Source organism: Colossoma macropomum, unplaced genomic scaffold (assembly GCF_904425465.1).
Source record: "Colossoma macropomum unplaced genomic scaffold, Colossoma_macropomum, whole genome shotgun sequence".
Classification (NCBI taxonomy): Eukaryota; Metazoa; Chordata; class Actinopteri; order Characiformes; family Serrasalmidae; genus Colossoma; species Colossoma macropomum.
Window position 1 is genome coordinate 57,933,796 of NW_023494792.1, and position 16,921 is coordinate 57,950,716.

The 16,921-nt window shown below is 39.9% G+C and overlaps 1 protein-coding gene across 1 annotated transcript; it reads left to right on the plus strand.

Annotated features, from left to right (window-relative positions):
- The first annotated feature begins 746 nt into the window (after nucleotides 1-746).
- smo (smoothened, frizzled class receptor) lies at nucleotides 747-16,711 on the plus strand. Its single transcript, XM_036577669.1, has 12 exons — nucleotides 747-1,428; nucleotides 6,612-6,820; nucleotides 8,129-8,338; nucleotides 10,174-10,346; nucleotides 10,444-10,663; nucleotides 10,758-10,881; nucleotides 11,247-11,339; nucleotides 11,516-11,624; nucleotides 11,780-11,965; nucleotides 13,480-13,628; nucleotides 14,243-14,377; nucleotides 14,466-16,711. The coding sequence occupies exons 1-12, from the start codon at nucleotides 1,161-1,163 to the stop codon at nucleotides 15,080-15,082; spliced, it is 2,493 nt and encodes an 830-aa protein (XP_036433562.1). The 5' UTR covers nucleotides 747-1,160; the 3' UTR covers nucleotides 15,083-16,711.
- Nucleotides 16,712-16,921: the final 210 nt, after the last annotated feature.

Below are 16,921 nucleotides of genomic sequence, written 5' to 3' on the forward strand. Positions count from 1 at the left end.
GTTTTTGGCATAGTTTGAAAATGCGTGTTGCGTGTTTACACTGTGGGTAAGTTTCACAAAGAATGGACCAAAAGAAACAGCCCAAAATGTCTTGGATTCCATTGACTTACATTAAAAGTAAAGTAGTATATTATATTTTAATAATAATAATAATAATAAATATGTATATATATATATATATATATATATTACAAACTATATATTTTTTAATATTTTTATTGGGTTTTTTTGGAATATCACTTTTATCACTTCTTTTTCTGTAGTTTGCACTTTGTAAAACACTTTGAGCTGCATTTTTAATAAATGAAAGGTTGCTATTTAAATAAAGATTATTATTATTTCTTTTTTATATATATAAAATAAATCCTCCAAGTGTAATGTTGTCATACTGATCTGACCAAATATCTGACCAAATCAGTGGGCAGGTGGATGGCATGAGACCCGGTGTGAATATGAGGTATCCAGCAGACTGGCAGGAGGAGGAGGAAGGGCTGTTTTCGGCCTTCTTTAGGCCCATTCCTAGAGGGGGATGGGAGCAAAGAGTTTTTTCTGATATTTAGGAGCTCCTTCTGTGCAAACCACACACTGAAGGAAGGAAAGGAAGCTACTGACGAGACAGATCCTTACAGCTGGATCCCGGGCTGATCACTGGTGTAGTGAGGGTGCTGTGTTGTCTGGGTTTGTAGCTACTACAAGTTTTCGCTGGAAACGGGGGGACGGGGCAGTGCTGCAGGGGGATGGAGCCAGCAGCCCGGGGATCAAGTTACACACTCTCAGACTTTTTCTGAAAAGTGGGGGATGGTGGAGGCTTTGCTGTACAGTTTGATTTGATTTTCTTACGACGTTTTAAAGCAGAAAGCGAGTTTGCTATGCGAGATAAAACGCTTTCTGGTCTTTTTCGCTCTTTTGCCGTTTTTGAGCCTCAGAGGGAACAAAAGCGATGAGCGGTGTAACAGCAGTCCAGGCGCAGGACGAGTGAAGCCCCACAAAAAAGGGACTCGGACTGCACGGAAAGTGGACTGCTACGTTACTATGTGATCGAGAATCGGACGAACAGTCATGTTTTGGTCTCTGTTCTGGCAAACCGTGTTACTTTTGAGCTTCGAGGCGGCTCCGTTTTCCTCCAGTGGATAAAAAGTTTCAGAAGTTGGAGCTCCAAAATGTCCTCCTCCCGGCGCCTCCGCTGCGCCGTTGGCCCGTTTGGGATGCTTTGCCTTTGGGCTGCCGCCTTCGTGGGAACCCGGGCGGTCATGCTGCACAAGAACGAGACCGTATTCAACGATTTTTGTAAGAAAAGCTCGACCTGCGAGGCGCTGAGGTACAATACGTGTCTTGGCTCGCCTTTGCCGTACACGCACACGTCCCTCATCCTCGCAGAGGACTCCCAAACTCAAGAAGAGGCTCTCGAGAAGCTGGCCATGTGGTCTGGTGAGAGGAGATTTATTAAATAAAGCAGATTTTATGGTTATTCAGTTGTTTATCATTGCAACAAATGACTAAAAATAGAGGCTACACTTATTTAAAAGATGCTTCTTTAGTGAAGGCAGTAGTTCTGTTTTAGAACCATTGGTTCTGTATAGAACCATTTGCAAGCCTAAATGGTTCTTTTCTTGGTGAAATGCTTTTTCAGATTGATGGATGTTGAATATGCTCATATAGGTTAGAATCTTTTTGAAAATGGTTCTAGATAATACCTGGTATTGGCAAGCTTGTAACAACGGCAGAACCCTTTCTGGTGCTTTATAGAACCATTTCTGTGGTTCTCTGTAGAACCATATATAACACATTCCCCATCAGTGTGAAGAAGCATTTCACTGTGCAAAGAACTATTTAAGCATGAAATGATTCTATATAGAACTCTTGGTTCTCAGCAGAGCCTGGGATGGGCAATATGACAGTATTGTTTCGTTATCATGATAAATTATTTCACGATACTCTTTTCTGAGATATCATCCATGCACTTGATCACTGACTAACCACATGTTTGGTTACAAAGTGAGCATAATTAACTGGATTTAGTGCAGTTTGTAAACACTGGATTAACATTGTTGTAGCTGTTGGTTTATTATTATTGTTATTATTATTACAGTATTTTTATATGAGGCACTGCAGGTTTTATCTGTCTGCTCCAACTTATTAAATCTCAGAAAAACGAAATATTGTGATGTTATATCATGAAAATTTCCAAAGTATCGTGATACACTGTTTTTACTATATCGTCCAACCCTAGTAAAATATTGCCTTAACTAAAGAACCCTTGAAGATGCATCAAGTGTGTTTTCAAGCGTCTGTCAATAGCAGACCTCTTTTTTGTGCTATATAGAACCATTTTCAAAAGCGTCTATATAGAACAATATACAACACATTCTCCATCAATCAGAAGAACCGTTTCACTGTGCAAAGAACCATTTAAGCATGGAGTGGTTCTATATAGAACCCCTGGTTCTAAATAGAACCTGGGGTGGGCAGTATGATGGTATTTTATCGTTATCATGATAAATTATGTCACAATACGCTTTTCTGAGCATATTATAAATTACATCCACGTACTTGGACACTGAGTGACTATATGTTTTGTTAGTAAATGAGCATAATTAGGCCTGTTTAATTGGATTTGGTGCAGTTTGTAAAACACTGAATTAAAATTGTTTATTATTATTATTATTACAGTATTTTCTAAATGTGGCACTACAGGTTCTGTCTGTCTGTTCCAACTTATTAAATCTCAGAAAAACAAAATATTGTGATGTTGTATCGTGAAAATGTCTTGAAGTATCGTGATATGCTGTTTTGCCATATCGCTCAACCCTAAAAGAAACATTGCCTTAACTAAAGAACCCTTGAAGAACCATCAAGTGTGTTTTCAATCTTCTATCAATAGCAGAACCCTTTTTGTTGCTATATAGAACCATTTTCAAGAAGCTTCTATATAGAACCATAAATAACACATTCTCCATCAATCTGAAGAGCCATTTCACTGTGCATAGAACCACTTAAGCATGGAATGGTTCTGTATAGAACCCCTGGTTATTATGATAAATTATGTCACAATACGTTTTTCTGAGCATATTATAAATTACATCCACGTACTTGGACACTGAGTAACTACATGTTTTGTTAGTAAATGAGCATAATTAGGCCTGTTTAACTGGATTTAGTGCAGTTTGTAAAACACTAAATTAAAATTGTTCTTATTATTATTATTACAGTATTTTCTAAACATAGCACTACAGGTTCTGTCTGTCTGTTCCAACTTATTAAATCTCAGAAAAACAAAATATTGTGATGTTCTATCATGAAAATGTCCTGAAGTATCGTGATATAGCCTTTACTAAAGAACCCTTGAAGAAGCATCAAGTGTGTTTTTAAGCTTCTGTCAATAGCAGACCTCTTTTTTGTTGCTATATAGAACCATTTTCAAAAAGCTTCTATATAGAACCATATACAACACATTCTCCATCAATCAAAGAACCATTTCACCATGCAAAGTACCTTTTATGCATGAAGTGGTTCTATATAGAACTCATGGTTCTAAACAGAACCATTCTCTTTACTGAAGAACCCTTGAAGAACTGTCTTAAGTGTGTAGAAGCTCACATAACTTACTTCAGCAAGCTAAATATACACAGCAACAGAATCATTTTGCAGATTTTGTAGACAAAAAAGTCATTTTTCATTGTAAACTTACAGCATGTTTCTGTATTTGCTGCTCTGTAAAATAGTTTATATTTAATACAGTTCATGGTAACTTTATAATGAGTGCTTAAACTCTTCTTATATAGGTCGTAGGTGGAACTTCACAGTGTTACAAAAGTCTATTGATTTGTATGAACCATTAAGCTGAATTTCCTTTTGCTTTTAACCATAAGCACCCGTTAATGATCTGTTCCTGCCTCATTCACACCCTAATCTGAAGATCCCCTGGGTTGGCCTTGCATGTTCAAGCTCCCTTTCCCACACCTGTGTGAAAACCTAAAGGAGCTAAAGAATCATTGTGTGCAAAAGATAAACGAGATTTAAGTAAATAGTCGTAATATTTACGTGCTTATTTACTTAGATTAAGTTATTTATTCCAATGTGTTATTCCAGTATTGCATAAATTACAAATTACAGTGTTAAGCAGCCATAATTATAAACTAGGGATGCACTGATATGGGAACTGTGGGCCAATTCCCAAAAGGTTTATGACAGTATGTGAAATACAAATAAAAACAGAAAGCTGTAATTTGTAAAGCCACATTGAAAACAGTACATAGACAAGATATTTCGTGTTTTGCCTTATCAATTTTTGCTTTTTTGTAAATATTTTGCTCGTTCTGGATTTGATGCCTGTAACACAAAACAAAAAAATTGGGAAAGGAGCATTTTAAGACAAGGAACACTGAGTGTGTTTACATGCACTCAATAATCTGATCATAATCAGATTTCTGCAGTTATCTGATTATTCAAATGGTTATGTAAACAGCATACTCTGATCTAGAAATCCGATTAAGAAATCTGATAAAAAGAGCTGGATTTTAGCTCAGTAATCCGATTTCTCAGTGCATGTGAACTCTTACTCTGATTTCTTTCGGATTTCTCAGTCTGCATATGCGCAAGAACAGACTGTGGTATCAGAAATAAGCGAGCAGTGTTGTTTTGAGGTAAAGTGGTGCAGTGTTTTTTTTTAAAACCGCGGCATGAAGTTTAAGTTTTACGTTATGTTTACGTCACGTCTTCTTCTGTGAGTTTATTGGCTGGTTGCAAAGCAGAAATCCGATTACTGCCCGACTCATGTAGACCTGAAGTTTTCCCATTATCTGATTACTCAAGTGCATATAAATGTGCTCACTGTGAAATGTTCAAAAAACATCTTAAACAGGTGATCATGTTTGGGTGTAAAAGGACCATCCAGGAAAGGTTAAGTCCTTTATGAGCAAGAATCAGTTAGGGATGACCAAAATATGCATCAGAGACTTTAGCTATTTCACCATCTACAGTGCACAATGTCATCAAAAGATGCAGGGAGTGTTGAGAAATCTGCACGTAAAGCGCAGAGCTGAAATCCACAACTGCCCATGACCTTCGATCAATCAGATGGCACTGCTTTAAAAACCTCTCTGATGGGAATCACCGTGGGCTCAGGAGTACAGGAGAAATTGTTGTCTGTAAACATTCTTCACTTCCACAAATACAAGTTATGACTTCACTGTGCACAGTGGAAGCCATACATCAACAACGTCCAGAAACAACTACTTCTCTGGGCTTGAGCTCATCTGAAATGGACTGATGCCCAGTAAAAATGTGACAGTCTGACAAGTCAACCTTTCAGATTGTTTATAGACCAACAAACGGACATCATGTTCTCTGGGCCTAAGAAGAAAAGGAACCTCCCCATGGTTACCAGCGTAAAGCTCAAAACCCAGGGTCTATCATGGTGTGGGGGTGTATTAGCATGGCTAACTTCTGTGAAGGCACCATTAATGATAAAAGTTATATTTTATATACACTTTTTGGAGCAACACATGCTGCCTTCTAGATGACGTCTTTTTCAGGGACACTCATGCTTATTTCAGCATGAAAATGCCAAGAAACATTCTGCACGGCTGCATAATCAGAGAGTGCGGGTTCTAGACTGACCTGTCTGCGGTCCAGAACTGTCTCCCATTGAAAATGTGTGCTGTATAAGAGCAAAATGCCTCAATAAAGGCCCCATACAGCTCTGCAGCTATAAAGGAAGGATGGCATATAATTCTGCCTTGAAAACTTCAGTTCTTCAGTCCCCAAATGATTATTAATTGTTGTTAAAAGAAAAGGTCTCAACATTTTGTATGCATCAATTTGAAATAAGTGTATTTACCAAAAAAGAGTTTATAAGCTAAAACATCAAATATTGTGTGTTTATACAGTCTCCAGGTTAATATAAGTCAAAAGAATTTACGAATTACTGCTTTTTGTTTTTTTAGCATGTTACCTGCTGTCCCACCATTTTTGGTATTGAAATTTGTACATATCTGCCAATGTCAATGCAGAAACATTCATGAAATGTAGAAATTAGGACTACACCTACCTGGATTACCATTACACAGAAATATAACGTAACGCTGTTGTCGGAAGAAAACCTCGTGTCTTTAAAATGGTAACTTCACAGGAGAAGAAAAAAACATACTTTACTTACAATGTAAGTCAATGGAACCAGACTTTTTTCCAAGTCATTTTGGGTCATTTCCTTTAGTCCATTCATCATGAAATTTACATACAATGTAAAGGGTAACAGACATTTTCAAATTATGTCAAAAACTGAAAAACGACAAAAATGGAGATACAAGGTTTTCTTCCGACAACAGCGATAGGCTTGTAGTGGGTTACAGATCAGTGCAAAATGAATGAAAAGCTTAATTTAGCACAGTAGCCTTGCATCACCTAAATGCTCAGCTCTTACAGTGTGTAATAAATACATCACCAAACATCGGTTTAAAATATCAGTCAAATCCAAACATCTGTCTGATGCTGATAATTATTTTTAAGCAATTATCTGCCAATATCGATATGATTCTGATATAATTGTGCATCCCTGCTTATGACTAGATAACACTGACCATTTCTGACATTCTGTATCTCTATTTTTCCAGGTCTGAGGAATGCTCCTCGCTGCTGGGCTGTCATTCAGCCTTTGCTGTGCGCTGTTTACATGCCCAAATGTGAGAACGGTAAAGTGGAACTACCCAGCCAGAAGCTGTGTCTTAGTACTCGCAAACCCTGTAGCATAGTGGAACAGGAGCGTGGATGGCCCAACTTCCTGAAGTGTGAGAACAAGGACAAGTTCCCTGTTGGCTGCCAGGTATAAAAAAATCATTCCTACGAATTCTTCTAAACGCCTGTATAATTCAGCCATTCAAACGTAAACAAACTCATTCAGAGCGGTCTGATGAAATGCTCCGTTCTAGAGGAACCTGTGATAGGAACCGGAGCTGAAAGCTGCACAGAAAGCTGTTACATATAATGATTACAAATAAGATGCCTCGTTTGAGATATTGTTTCACGATAGGTTTGAGAAGGTTTTGGGCTCAAACATGTTTTTTAATATCCATACATGGTGGAGAGGCACAGTTCAGGGTGTTTTAAGGCAAAACAGGTCCCAAAAAAAAAACTCATCAATGAAAATTCAGAAAACTTGTTGGTTCGCTGACCATTTTAGATAGTAAATAAAATAGCTGTGTCTGCATTGTAAACATTGCAGCCCCTGGTTCCTGTCACCACCACCACTGTAAAGAAAATATGTTTCTCTACAGTTAATCACTTTACGTTACACCACTCTGGATGGTTGTGTTTACATCTCAGTGATTGAATTATGCAGAAATGTTGAATAAATGTTGCAATTCCTCTTTAAATATTATGTGTATATACACAGTAACACCCAGACTGGCTTCCTCTAAGAGTATGCCATATTCTATGGCTGGGAGATTAATAAAATTTTATTTTCAGTTACTATTCTGGCTTCCAGCGATTATGAAAACAAGATAACTGAGATGATTATTGTGCTGCATTCCGTTTCACAATGATGCTCTTCTTTTGTATTATGTTATAAATCCAGCACACCTTTCACCCCTCCTAAAGCCCAAATTCATCTAGTTTATTTAGGTTTAATATATTTGAACTATCTATCTATCTATATATATATATATATATATATATATATATATATATATATATATATATATATATGTGTGTGTGTGTGTGTGTGTGTGTGTGTGTGTGTGTGTATATATATAACCTTGTATCTCCAAAACTTACAGCATTTTAGCATTTTACCTTTTTAATTTGTTTTCCAGTTGAATTAAAATCAAAGTTCAATTTATTCTATTTTTAAAAAGACAAGTCCCTTTTCAAAGCTCAATACATGGATGATGTTTCAAACATCAGTAAGTAATCATATTAAATAATCATGATCTCAATAATGACCAAAATAACCTTGATTATGATTTTTGCTGTAATCAAACAGCCCTAATACATTATGCTGTATCTTATATTAGAAATATAACCACATCATTGATTATTGTCTGTAACAAGGTTTAAAGCTGTCTTCTAGTACCTTTCACAGTATGATCTGAATGTAATTGTACGTATGTGTTTACTTTTGTTATACTAGAATGAGGTGCAGAAGCTCAAATTCAACACTTCAGGACAATGTGAGGCTCCTTTGGTCAAAACTGACATCCAGGCCAGCTGGTACAAGGACGTGGAGGGCTGCGGCATCCAGTGCAACAATCCCCTCTTCACAGAGGAGGAACACTCAGACATGCACAGCTACATCGCTTACTTTGGATCCGTCACCCTTCTTTGCACCTTCTTTACTTTGGTAAGCAAACACAGAGAAACATAGTATGGGTGGTGGTCAAATAAGGAAAATACGATGCGTTTTTCGATACAGAAGATAAGGAGTGCCTGGGTATGCGCCTTGTGTTCATACGTCTGTAGGCGACCCTGCCAGTCTGCAGTGATAGTAGAGGAGGGTTCAGCTCCTCACTGCTGGGCTTTAGTTACATTACATCAGCTATTTGCCAGCTTTTTGTTTCAATTTTCCCATTTATGGTGTAACGGGAAATTTAGCTAGTTAGCTACATCAGCATACTGCTAGGACCATAATACACTGAAACGACATTAAACTAAGACAATACGGTTCTTATCATAATTTTTTAACTGAGAAAATTCTCCCATTTGTGGTTTTCTTTGGTCTCTCGTTCAGCCATCTTGCTTGTTTTTCTTTTTTCCTCATAACACTCAGTTTGGAGTCTCTGAAAAACCTCCGTTTGGAGGGCCATGTAGCCCTAACACTTCGCCATACCCCTCCATCTCAACACAAATCAGGACACCCTACACCTAGACGTAAATACGCAAAATGGAGGGCTAAGGGCTAAGCGGTGGGGCGAGGGGTGAAATGGGATTTGGTCTAATTCATAATACATAATTGCATTCAGAATTTTTGACGGCAGTTTTTAAATGTGGCACTACTGTTTCAAAATATGTAATGTGTCACTTGACAGAGTATTGTGATGTGATCTTTTTACCCTTAGTGTTAATTATATTCTGCACAGATTGGTTTACATACATACATACATCATCTAAACCGCTTATCCTTCTGGGTCGCGGTGGGGTGCTGGAGCCTATCCCAGCTGTCATTGGGCAGAAGGCAGGATACACCCTGGACAGGTCGCCAGTCCATCGCAGCACAGATTGGTTTGTCTCAGATAAATAAAAATTACCTAACCAAACCAGCGCCCCTCTAACTTTTCCACCCTCTAACAAAACCCCCCAAAAGTCACAACCCATAGAATTTATGAGCTGTTCAGAAAAAAAACAGTCATTTAAGGGTAGATGCGTCCATATCATAAGCCCCGGCCTTTCCCCGCCCACTTTACTCTTTTAGGATGCACTCAGACGCCTAATATCTTAAGATTAAGTGACCCTTATTAGTCCCACAACAGGGAAATTTCACCTCCACATTTAACCCATCCGTGCAGTGAAACACCACATGCACACTAGTGAACACACCCACTAGGGGGCAGAAAGCACACTTGCCCAGAGCAGTGGGCAGCCCTATCCTCAGCACTTGGGGAGCAGTTGGCGGTTAGATGCCTTGCTCAAAGGCACTTCAGTCACGTACTGTCAGCTGAAGTTGAAATTGTTACACACTTAGCAATAGCAATAGAGACCTTCAGCAAGTGGAAATTGGCTATCAATATACTTGGGTAGGGAGGCACGTGGCGCAGTGGGTAGCGCTGTCGCCTCACAGAATGGCCTGGGTTCGATTCCCGGCCGGGCAACCAGGGTCCTTTCTGTGTGGAGTTTGCATGTTCTCCCCGTGTCTGCGTGGGTTTCCTCCAGGTACTCCGGTTTCCTCCCACAGTCCAGAAACATGCAGTCAGGCTGATTGGACATGCTGAATTGCCCTAGGTATGAATGTGTATGTCTGTCTGCCCTGTGATGGACTGACGACCTGTCCAGGGTGTATCCTGCCTTCCGCCCAATGACAGCTGGGATAGGCTCCAGCACCCCACCGCGACCCAGAAGGATAAGCGGTTTAGATGATGTATGTATGTATACTTGGGTAAAGAAGAAGAGCGTGTGCCTGGTCTTGTGTAAGCCAAAGCTTTTTTCACTCTGCATCTTGTTCTTTCCTTCTCTTTTCCACAGGCCACGTTTCTTGCTGACTGGAAGAATTCCAACCGCTACCCTGCTGTTATCCTCTTTTACGTCAATGCCTGCTTCTTCATAGGCAGCATTGGATGGCTCGCTCAGTTCATGGACGGAGCTCGTAAAGAGATAGTGTGCAAAAGTGACAACACTATGCGGCTGGGAGAGCCTTCGTAAGGATGAAGCTTGACATTTGCTTTCAAAAGACAAAAATGTTTGAATGCTTGAATTGAAAAATACAAAATCAGAACGCTGATTTTCTCTCCACAGATCCACAGAGACGCTTTCATGCGTTATCATCTTCATCATCGTGTACTACTCCCTGATGTCTGGGGTCATCTGGTTTGTCATGCTCACCTATGCCTGGCACACATCCTTCAAAGCCCTCGGCACTACCCAACAGCCTCTGTCTGGAAAGACGTCTTACTTCCATCTGGTCACATGGTCCGTCCCTTTCATACTCACGGTGGCTATACTGGCCATTGCAGAGGTAAACCCTCTCATTTCTGTTCTTTTTCATGCAGGGTGTTTTTGGCACTGCCCACACATCACAACAGCGACTGACTCTTTCGAACGTTTTGCAGGTAGACGGAGACTCAGTCAGTGGAATCTGCTTTGTTGGGTATAAGAACTACAGGTACCGTGCTGGGTTTGTGCTGGCTCCTATTGGAGTGGTACTCGTTATCGGTGGTTATTTCCTAATAAGAGGTAAGAGCGACTGGACAAACAGATGTCCGTTATTTATATTTCACTGCTGTCGGAAAACAAAACCTCATATCTCCATTTTTGTCGTTTTTCCGTTTTTGACATAATTTGAAAATACCTGTTGTCCTTTACATTATATGTAAATTTTACAATGAATGAACCAAAAGAAACGGCCCAAAATTACTTGGAAAGAAATCTGGTTCCACTGACTTACATTAAAAGTAAAGTAAGTTTTTTGCTTCTCCTGTAAAGTTTCCATTTTGGAGATATGAGGTTTTGTTCTGACAGCAGCGATATGCAGACGTATTGGTAAGGTTTGATACGCTATAATGCTTAATTGTGGCTGATCCTAAGTTCTCACTTTGTAGGTGTCATGACATTGTTTTCCATCAAAAGCAACCATCCTGGACTACTGAGTGAAAAAGCAGCAAGCAAGATTAATGAGACCATGCTGAGACTCGGTACGCTGCTCTTAGTGATATATTAGTGCCATAGTGATATATTAATTTATACAAGTATAAACAGTAGAACATGTATTATTCGTATTAATTGATTGACTATTAGTATTAATCCAATCAGTTGTGATTATAGACCCTCCATTCTTCCATCTCACGAATTATTTCTTTCTTCTAACCAGGCATATTTGGCTTCCTGGCTTTTGGCTTTGTTTTCATCACTTTTGGATGCCATTTCTATGACTTTTTCAACCAGGCCGAGTGGGAAAGAAGCTTCAGGGAATATGTGCTGTAAGATTTTTTATATCCAGCTTACAAGCAATAAATAAATACGTTAGCATTTAGGTGTTCGGTTTACATGTAGGTAGTATTTTTAAAGATTTTTTCACTTATATGATTTAAGCCTGCTCTCTAAATTGGATTTACGCATGTAATATTTCAAACAGGTGTGAAGCCAATGTGACTATAGCTCACCAGACCAACAAGCCAATCCCGGAATGTGCCATCAAGAACCGGCCCAGTCTGCTGGTGGAGAAGATCAATCTGTTCTCTATGTTTGGCACGGGCATTGCCATGAGCACCTGGGTGTGGACCAAAGCCACAGTCCTTATTTGGAAACGCACCTGGTGCAGGTAGGTCTCTCAGCTTGTTTAACGCTGCATTTTGTAAGACTTATTGGTCTTAAACTGATCCACATCTTAAGTTGCTGATCATGTATTATGTACAGAATTGTTAAGACAACTTTTACTCAAATTTTCTCAAATAAATGAATAAATGTGACTTATTTAACTGTACAATGAGGAAAACAAGCTCAGAGTGAATATACCAGCTGTAATGGTTTAGCTTTTACAATTATTTTCAATCCATTGTCAAAAAGTAAAGAATGAAAGAAAATAAAACATTTTGGAAGATTTTTTCATATATACCATGTGCCTCAGTATATGATTATATACATAATCATAATATATAATAATCATAATACATACATGATATACACAGATCAAGCATAACATTATGACCACCTCCTTGTTTCTACGCTCATTGTCCATTTTATCAGCTCCACTTACTATATAGGTGCACTTTGTAGTTCTACAGTTACAGACTGTAGTCCATCTGTTTCTCTGCATACTTTGTTAGCCCCCTTTTACCCTGTTCTTCAGTGGTCAGGACCCCCATGGACCCGCACAGAGCAGGTACTATTTGGGTGGTGGATCATTCTCAGCACTGCAGTAACACTGATGTGGTGGTGGTGTGTTAGTGTGGATCAGACACAGCAGTGCTGCTGGAGTTTTTAAACACTGTGTCCACTCACTGTCCACTCTATTAGACACTCCTACCTTGTCAGTCCACCTTGTAGATGTAGAGTCAGAGACGATAGCTCATCTGCTGCTGCACAGTTTGTGTTGGTCATCCTCTAGTCCTTCATCAGTGGTCACAGGACGCTGCCCACAGAAACCTGTCGGCTGGATATTTTTGGTTGGTGGACTATTCTCAGTCCAGCAGTGACACTGAGGTGTTTAAAAACTCCAGCAGCACTGCTGTGTCTGATCCACTCAGAGCAGCACAACACACACTAACACACCACCACCACATCAGTGTTACTGCAGTGCTGAGAATGATCCACCACCCAAATAGTACCTGCTCTGTGAGGGTCCATGGGGGTCCTGACCACTGAAGAACAGGGTAAAAGGGGGCTAACAAAGTATGCAGAGAAACAGATGGACTACAGTCTGTAACTGTAGAACTACAAAGTGCACCTATATAGTAAGTGGAGCTGATAAAATGGACAATGAGCATAGAAACAAGGAGGTGGTCATAATGTTAGATTATGGTCAGTTTACGCAAAATATAAGCAGACCTAGTGGGATTTTGTTATTTTTTACATACAGAGCCTCATTACTGATCACAAAATGCACTAATTATAGGGGTTGTAATGCACTGTTAATGTGTGAAGGTGATGCACATAAAACTTCAGATTCTGTTACGTTAGTGGGTAAACAAAAACGAGTGCAGTGTTCTGTTTGGTCCATGAATTGTACTGCAGTAGCGGCTATATTAGTCTTATCTTTCTTCCTTAATTAGCAGAGCCTTGTTAACTTAATCCACGGTAATATTAATATTAATTAACGTTTTCCCTCAATCCAAGGATCATTGGACGCAGTGACGATGAGCCAAAACGCATCAAAAAGAGCAAGATGATAGCCAAAGCATTCTCGAAGCGGAAGGAACTCCAGAAGGATCCAGAGAAAGAGTTGTCCTTCAGCATGCACACAGTTTCTCATGAAGGACCTGTAGGTAAGAAAAGCACCCTCTGCCGAATATAAAGTACTAGACAAAGAGGAATATGTTAATTTCTAAAATGGAAACTTGCAGTATTTATTTTCCATATTCCCATTAACTAAAAGTTGAAATGAAATTAGTTAGAAATAAATTTAACTGCTAATAAATAGGTTTCTTTTTTAATAAATGGGTTAATTTTTTAATGAATGGGTTAATTTGTTAATAGGTTAATTTTTAAAATCTTTTTTAACCTGCAGTATTTATTTTCCATATTCCTGTTAACTAAAAGTTAAAATGAAATAAGTTAGAAATAAATTTACCTGCCAATAAATGGGTTTCTTTTTTAATAAATGGCTTTCTTTTTAATAAATGGGTTAATTTTTTTAATAAATAGGTTATTTTTTAACCTGCAGTGTTTAATTTACATATTCTTATTAACTAAAAGTTAAAATGAAATAAGTTCGAAATAATTTTAATAATTTAAATAATTTAACCGCTAATAAATGGGTCTCTTTTTTAATGTATTGTTATGAAGGACTTTCGGAATGGTTGGTATTCCCCACTGAAAACTACTCGTTTATGCTCGTGTATGAAATTAAACATTAATCTCTGTTTTCATTCCTCTGCAGCAGGTATTAACTTTGAGTTCAACGAGCCATCTGCGGAGATGTCCTCTGCTTGGGCCCAGCATGTGACGAAGATCGTGGCCCGAAGAGGTGCCATCTTACCTCAGGATATCTCGGTCACTCCGACCGGCACACCTGGTCAGTAGTAAAGCTCTGTCATTGCACTGGATAGTTTACTTGAAAAGAGAAGATTTTTAACGTTGTTTGTGATTGTCTCCTCATACAGTGCCGCCTCCAGAGGAGAGAAACAAACTGTGGATGGTCGAAGCTGAGATCTCCCCTGAGATGATGAAACGGAAGAAGAAAAAGAAGAAGAGGAAGAAGGAGGTTCGGCCAATCGCGTCTGCCGAAGAGGGCATGAATCCCATCCCCCGTCGCAGAGAGTTCGGCCCCAGCGCCGTACCTCGGCTTCCGAAGCTACCGGGACACCGCAGCCTTGTGGCTAACTTGTGGGACCAGCAGCGGCAACAGCACCAAGAAGAAAACGTGCTTCCAGGCTCCTTCCCAGAATTCCGGTCTTCCTGTCCTGTTCCGTACAATGACAGATACGGAGGGCTGGGCTACCTTCCATCCAGCCAGCTCAACGGGGAGCCCAGCTTTAACCTTGCAAACCACCTGACGTCTAAGGATAGCCAGCGTGAGGGTCGAGGGCAGTTCCAGTCATCAGCCTGGCTATCTAACGGGGCATTTTGCCATTCTGGCCAAGAGATGTTCTCACCAGTGGCTGGTGGCAGGACAGCCCTCACATCTCGGTCAGATGGCAGACGGCCAGTGATTGCGCCGATCCACTCTAGAACCAACCTAATGGAGGCAGAGCTGATGGACGCGGACTCTGATTTTTGACCTTTCTAAGTCACTGGTCTTGTGGTGCTCTGCAGACTCAAAAAGTGCTGGATACTTTGTGCACCACACATTTCGTTGTTTGTTGAAAGGTGCAGGGCAGTGGTTCCCAAACCTTTTATAGTGCGGTAACCCCTCAGACATTAACCCTCCAGCCGCGCACCCCCCTCACTCCTTAGACACACTCGTGCATATTGCCCTGATGCATCAGCCTGTAAAGTCAGTCCCTCTCAATATATCTAACATGCCTACGAGGCAGTGACAACACACCCGACGTACTGAGTAGCACTGAATAAGTAAATAATGCTAGGGATGCTTGTAAGGCATGTGTTATAGGTGTGGTTCACTCTGGAGTGCTGGTCACAGTGCAGGGATGAGGAAGATCAGTGAACTTTCTTCGGCAGCAGCACAGGCAGGGGTCACTCTACGGGAAGTCTGCAGCTGTAAAATGAACACTGAAAGACATTCATAAACGTGGCTACAGATCACATACAGCACAGTAACATCATCCACTCATCGTTTAATAGCACTGTGGATATGTAAACAAAATGCTAATTGCTAATCTCTAATCCCCGCAGACTACAAACTAATAACTTACTACAGCTGCAAACTAAACCTGTAAAAGTGAAACTAACTAGAGTACACAACTAACAAAGGGTATACATGCCTCTTATACATTTAAAGCTACACTATGTCAGCTTTGGGGCTTTGGAGACCTCTCTGGTGGAAATGTGTAATTGCACACAATGCCTGGAAGAACATTTTGTAGTGTTGTGCTTCAGACCCCTTCCCCGAGTGGATGAATCTGATGATTGCGAGTGTTGTGAAAGAGAATTCAAAGAGAACTGAGTAAATCTTGGTGATGGACGTGTGAATTATCTATTATTGTTATCATACCTTCATCAGTATAATGCTGATTTTGAATTAAGACCTAAACATTGAGTCGGACCCTTTTTTTGAGCCTGTGTGTGAGACTTTGTGACATAAAGGCCTCTGACATGGTCCAAAAAACTTGCCAAATCCTCTGACTTTTAAATAATTATTTGAGGCTTTATAGGGTGAATCACAGCAGTGCACACTCACCATATTTTAGCCTGGTCTTTAAATTTTAACAAACAATTGCACATAGTACAGCTTTAACAGCGCCATGGATACGCAAACAAAATGACTAACTGCTAACTAAGGCTACGTTCACACAGCGGGTAAAAGTGGCCCAAATCTGATTTCATCCAGAGGTAAACAATCATGACTGCCAATGAGCCCCAGTCGCTCCTGGAGGGTCCAGTTTCACCCTCGCCAGCGTCACAGGAGCCATCACTGACCGACAGCTGAGCTCATCACCTAGAATGTGTTTGAGCTCGCAGTAAAAAGGCCGCGGTCACTTCTTTTGTTCGTGTCCTCGGATTCTTTAAACTTTCAGCTTTCAGACTTTTGATGTTTGTTTGACGCTGCAGCCTCGTCCTCCTACGGCCATTTCTTTCGAGATCTATTCAAACACAGAACGGTTTGGTCTTCTACCTTTTGTACAGAAACATCAGCCCAAATGTTTACGAGGTCTCAGCAGCGTGAAATTATGAAGAATGTGGAGCTGGATTGACATAAAAGTAGCATGAATCTGATCTGGCTGTTCAGACTGAGATATGTATTGGATTTCAGCACCACATATAAAAGCGTCTCAAATCGGAATTGAAAATGTCAGATTCAGTGTGTTTTTTTGCTGTTCACTGACACACAGACACACATCTGTGCCACATATGAAGAAAAAAATCGGATTTGGGCCACTTTTACCTGCTGTGTGAACACAGCCTAAACCATGTCTGTGAAATTAAAAATGAACTTGAA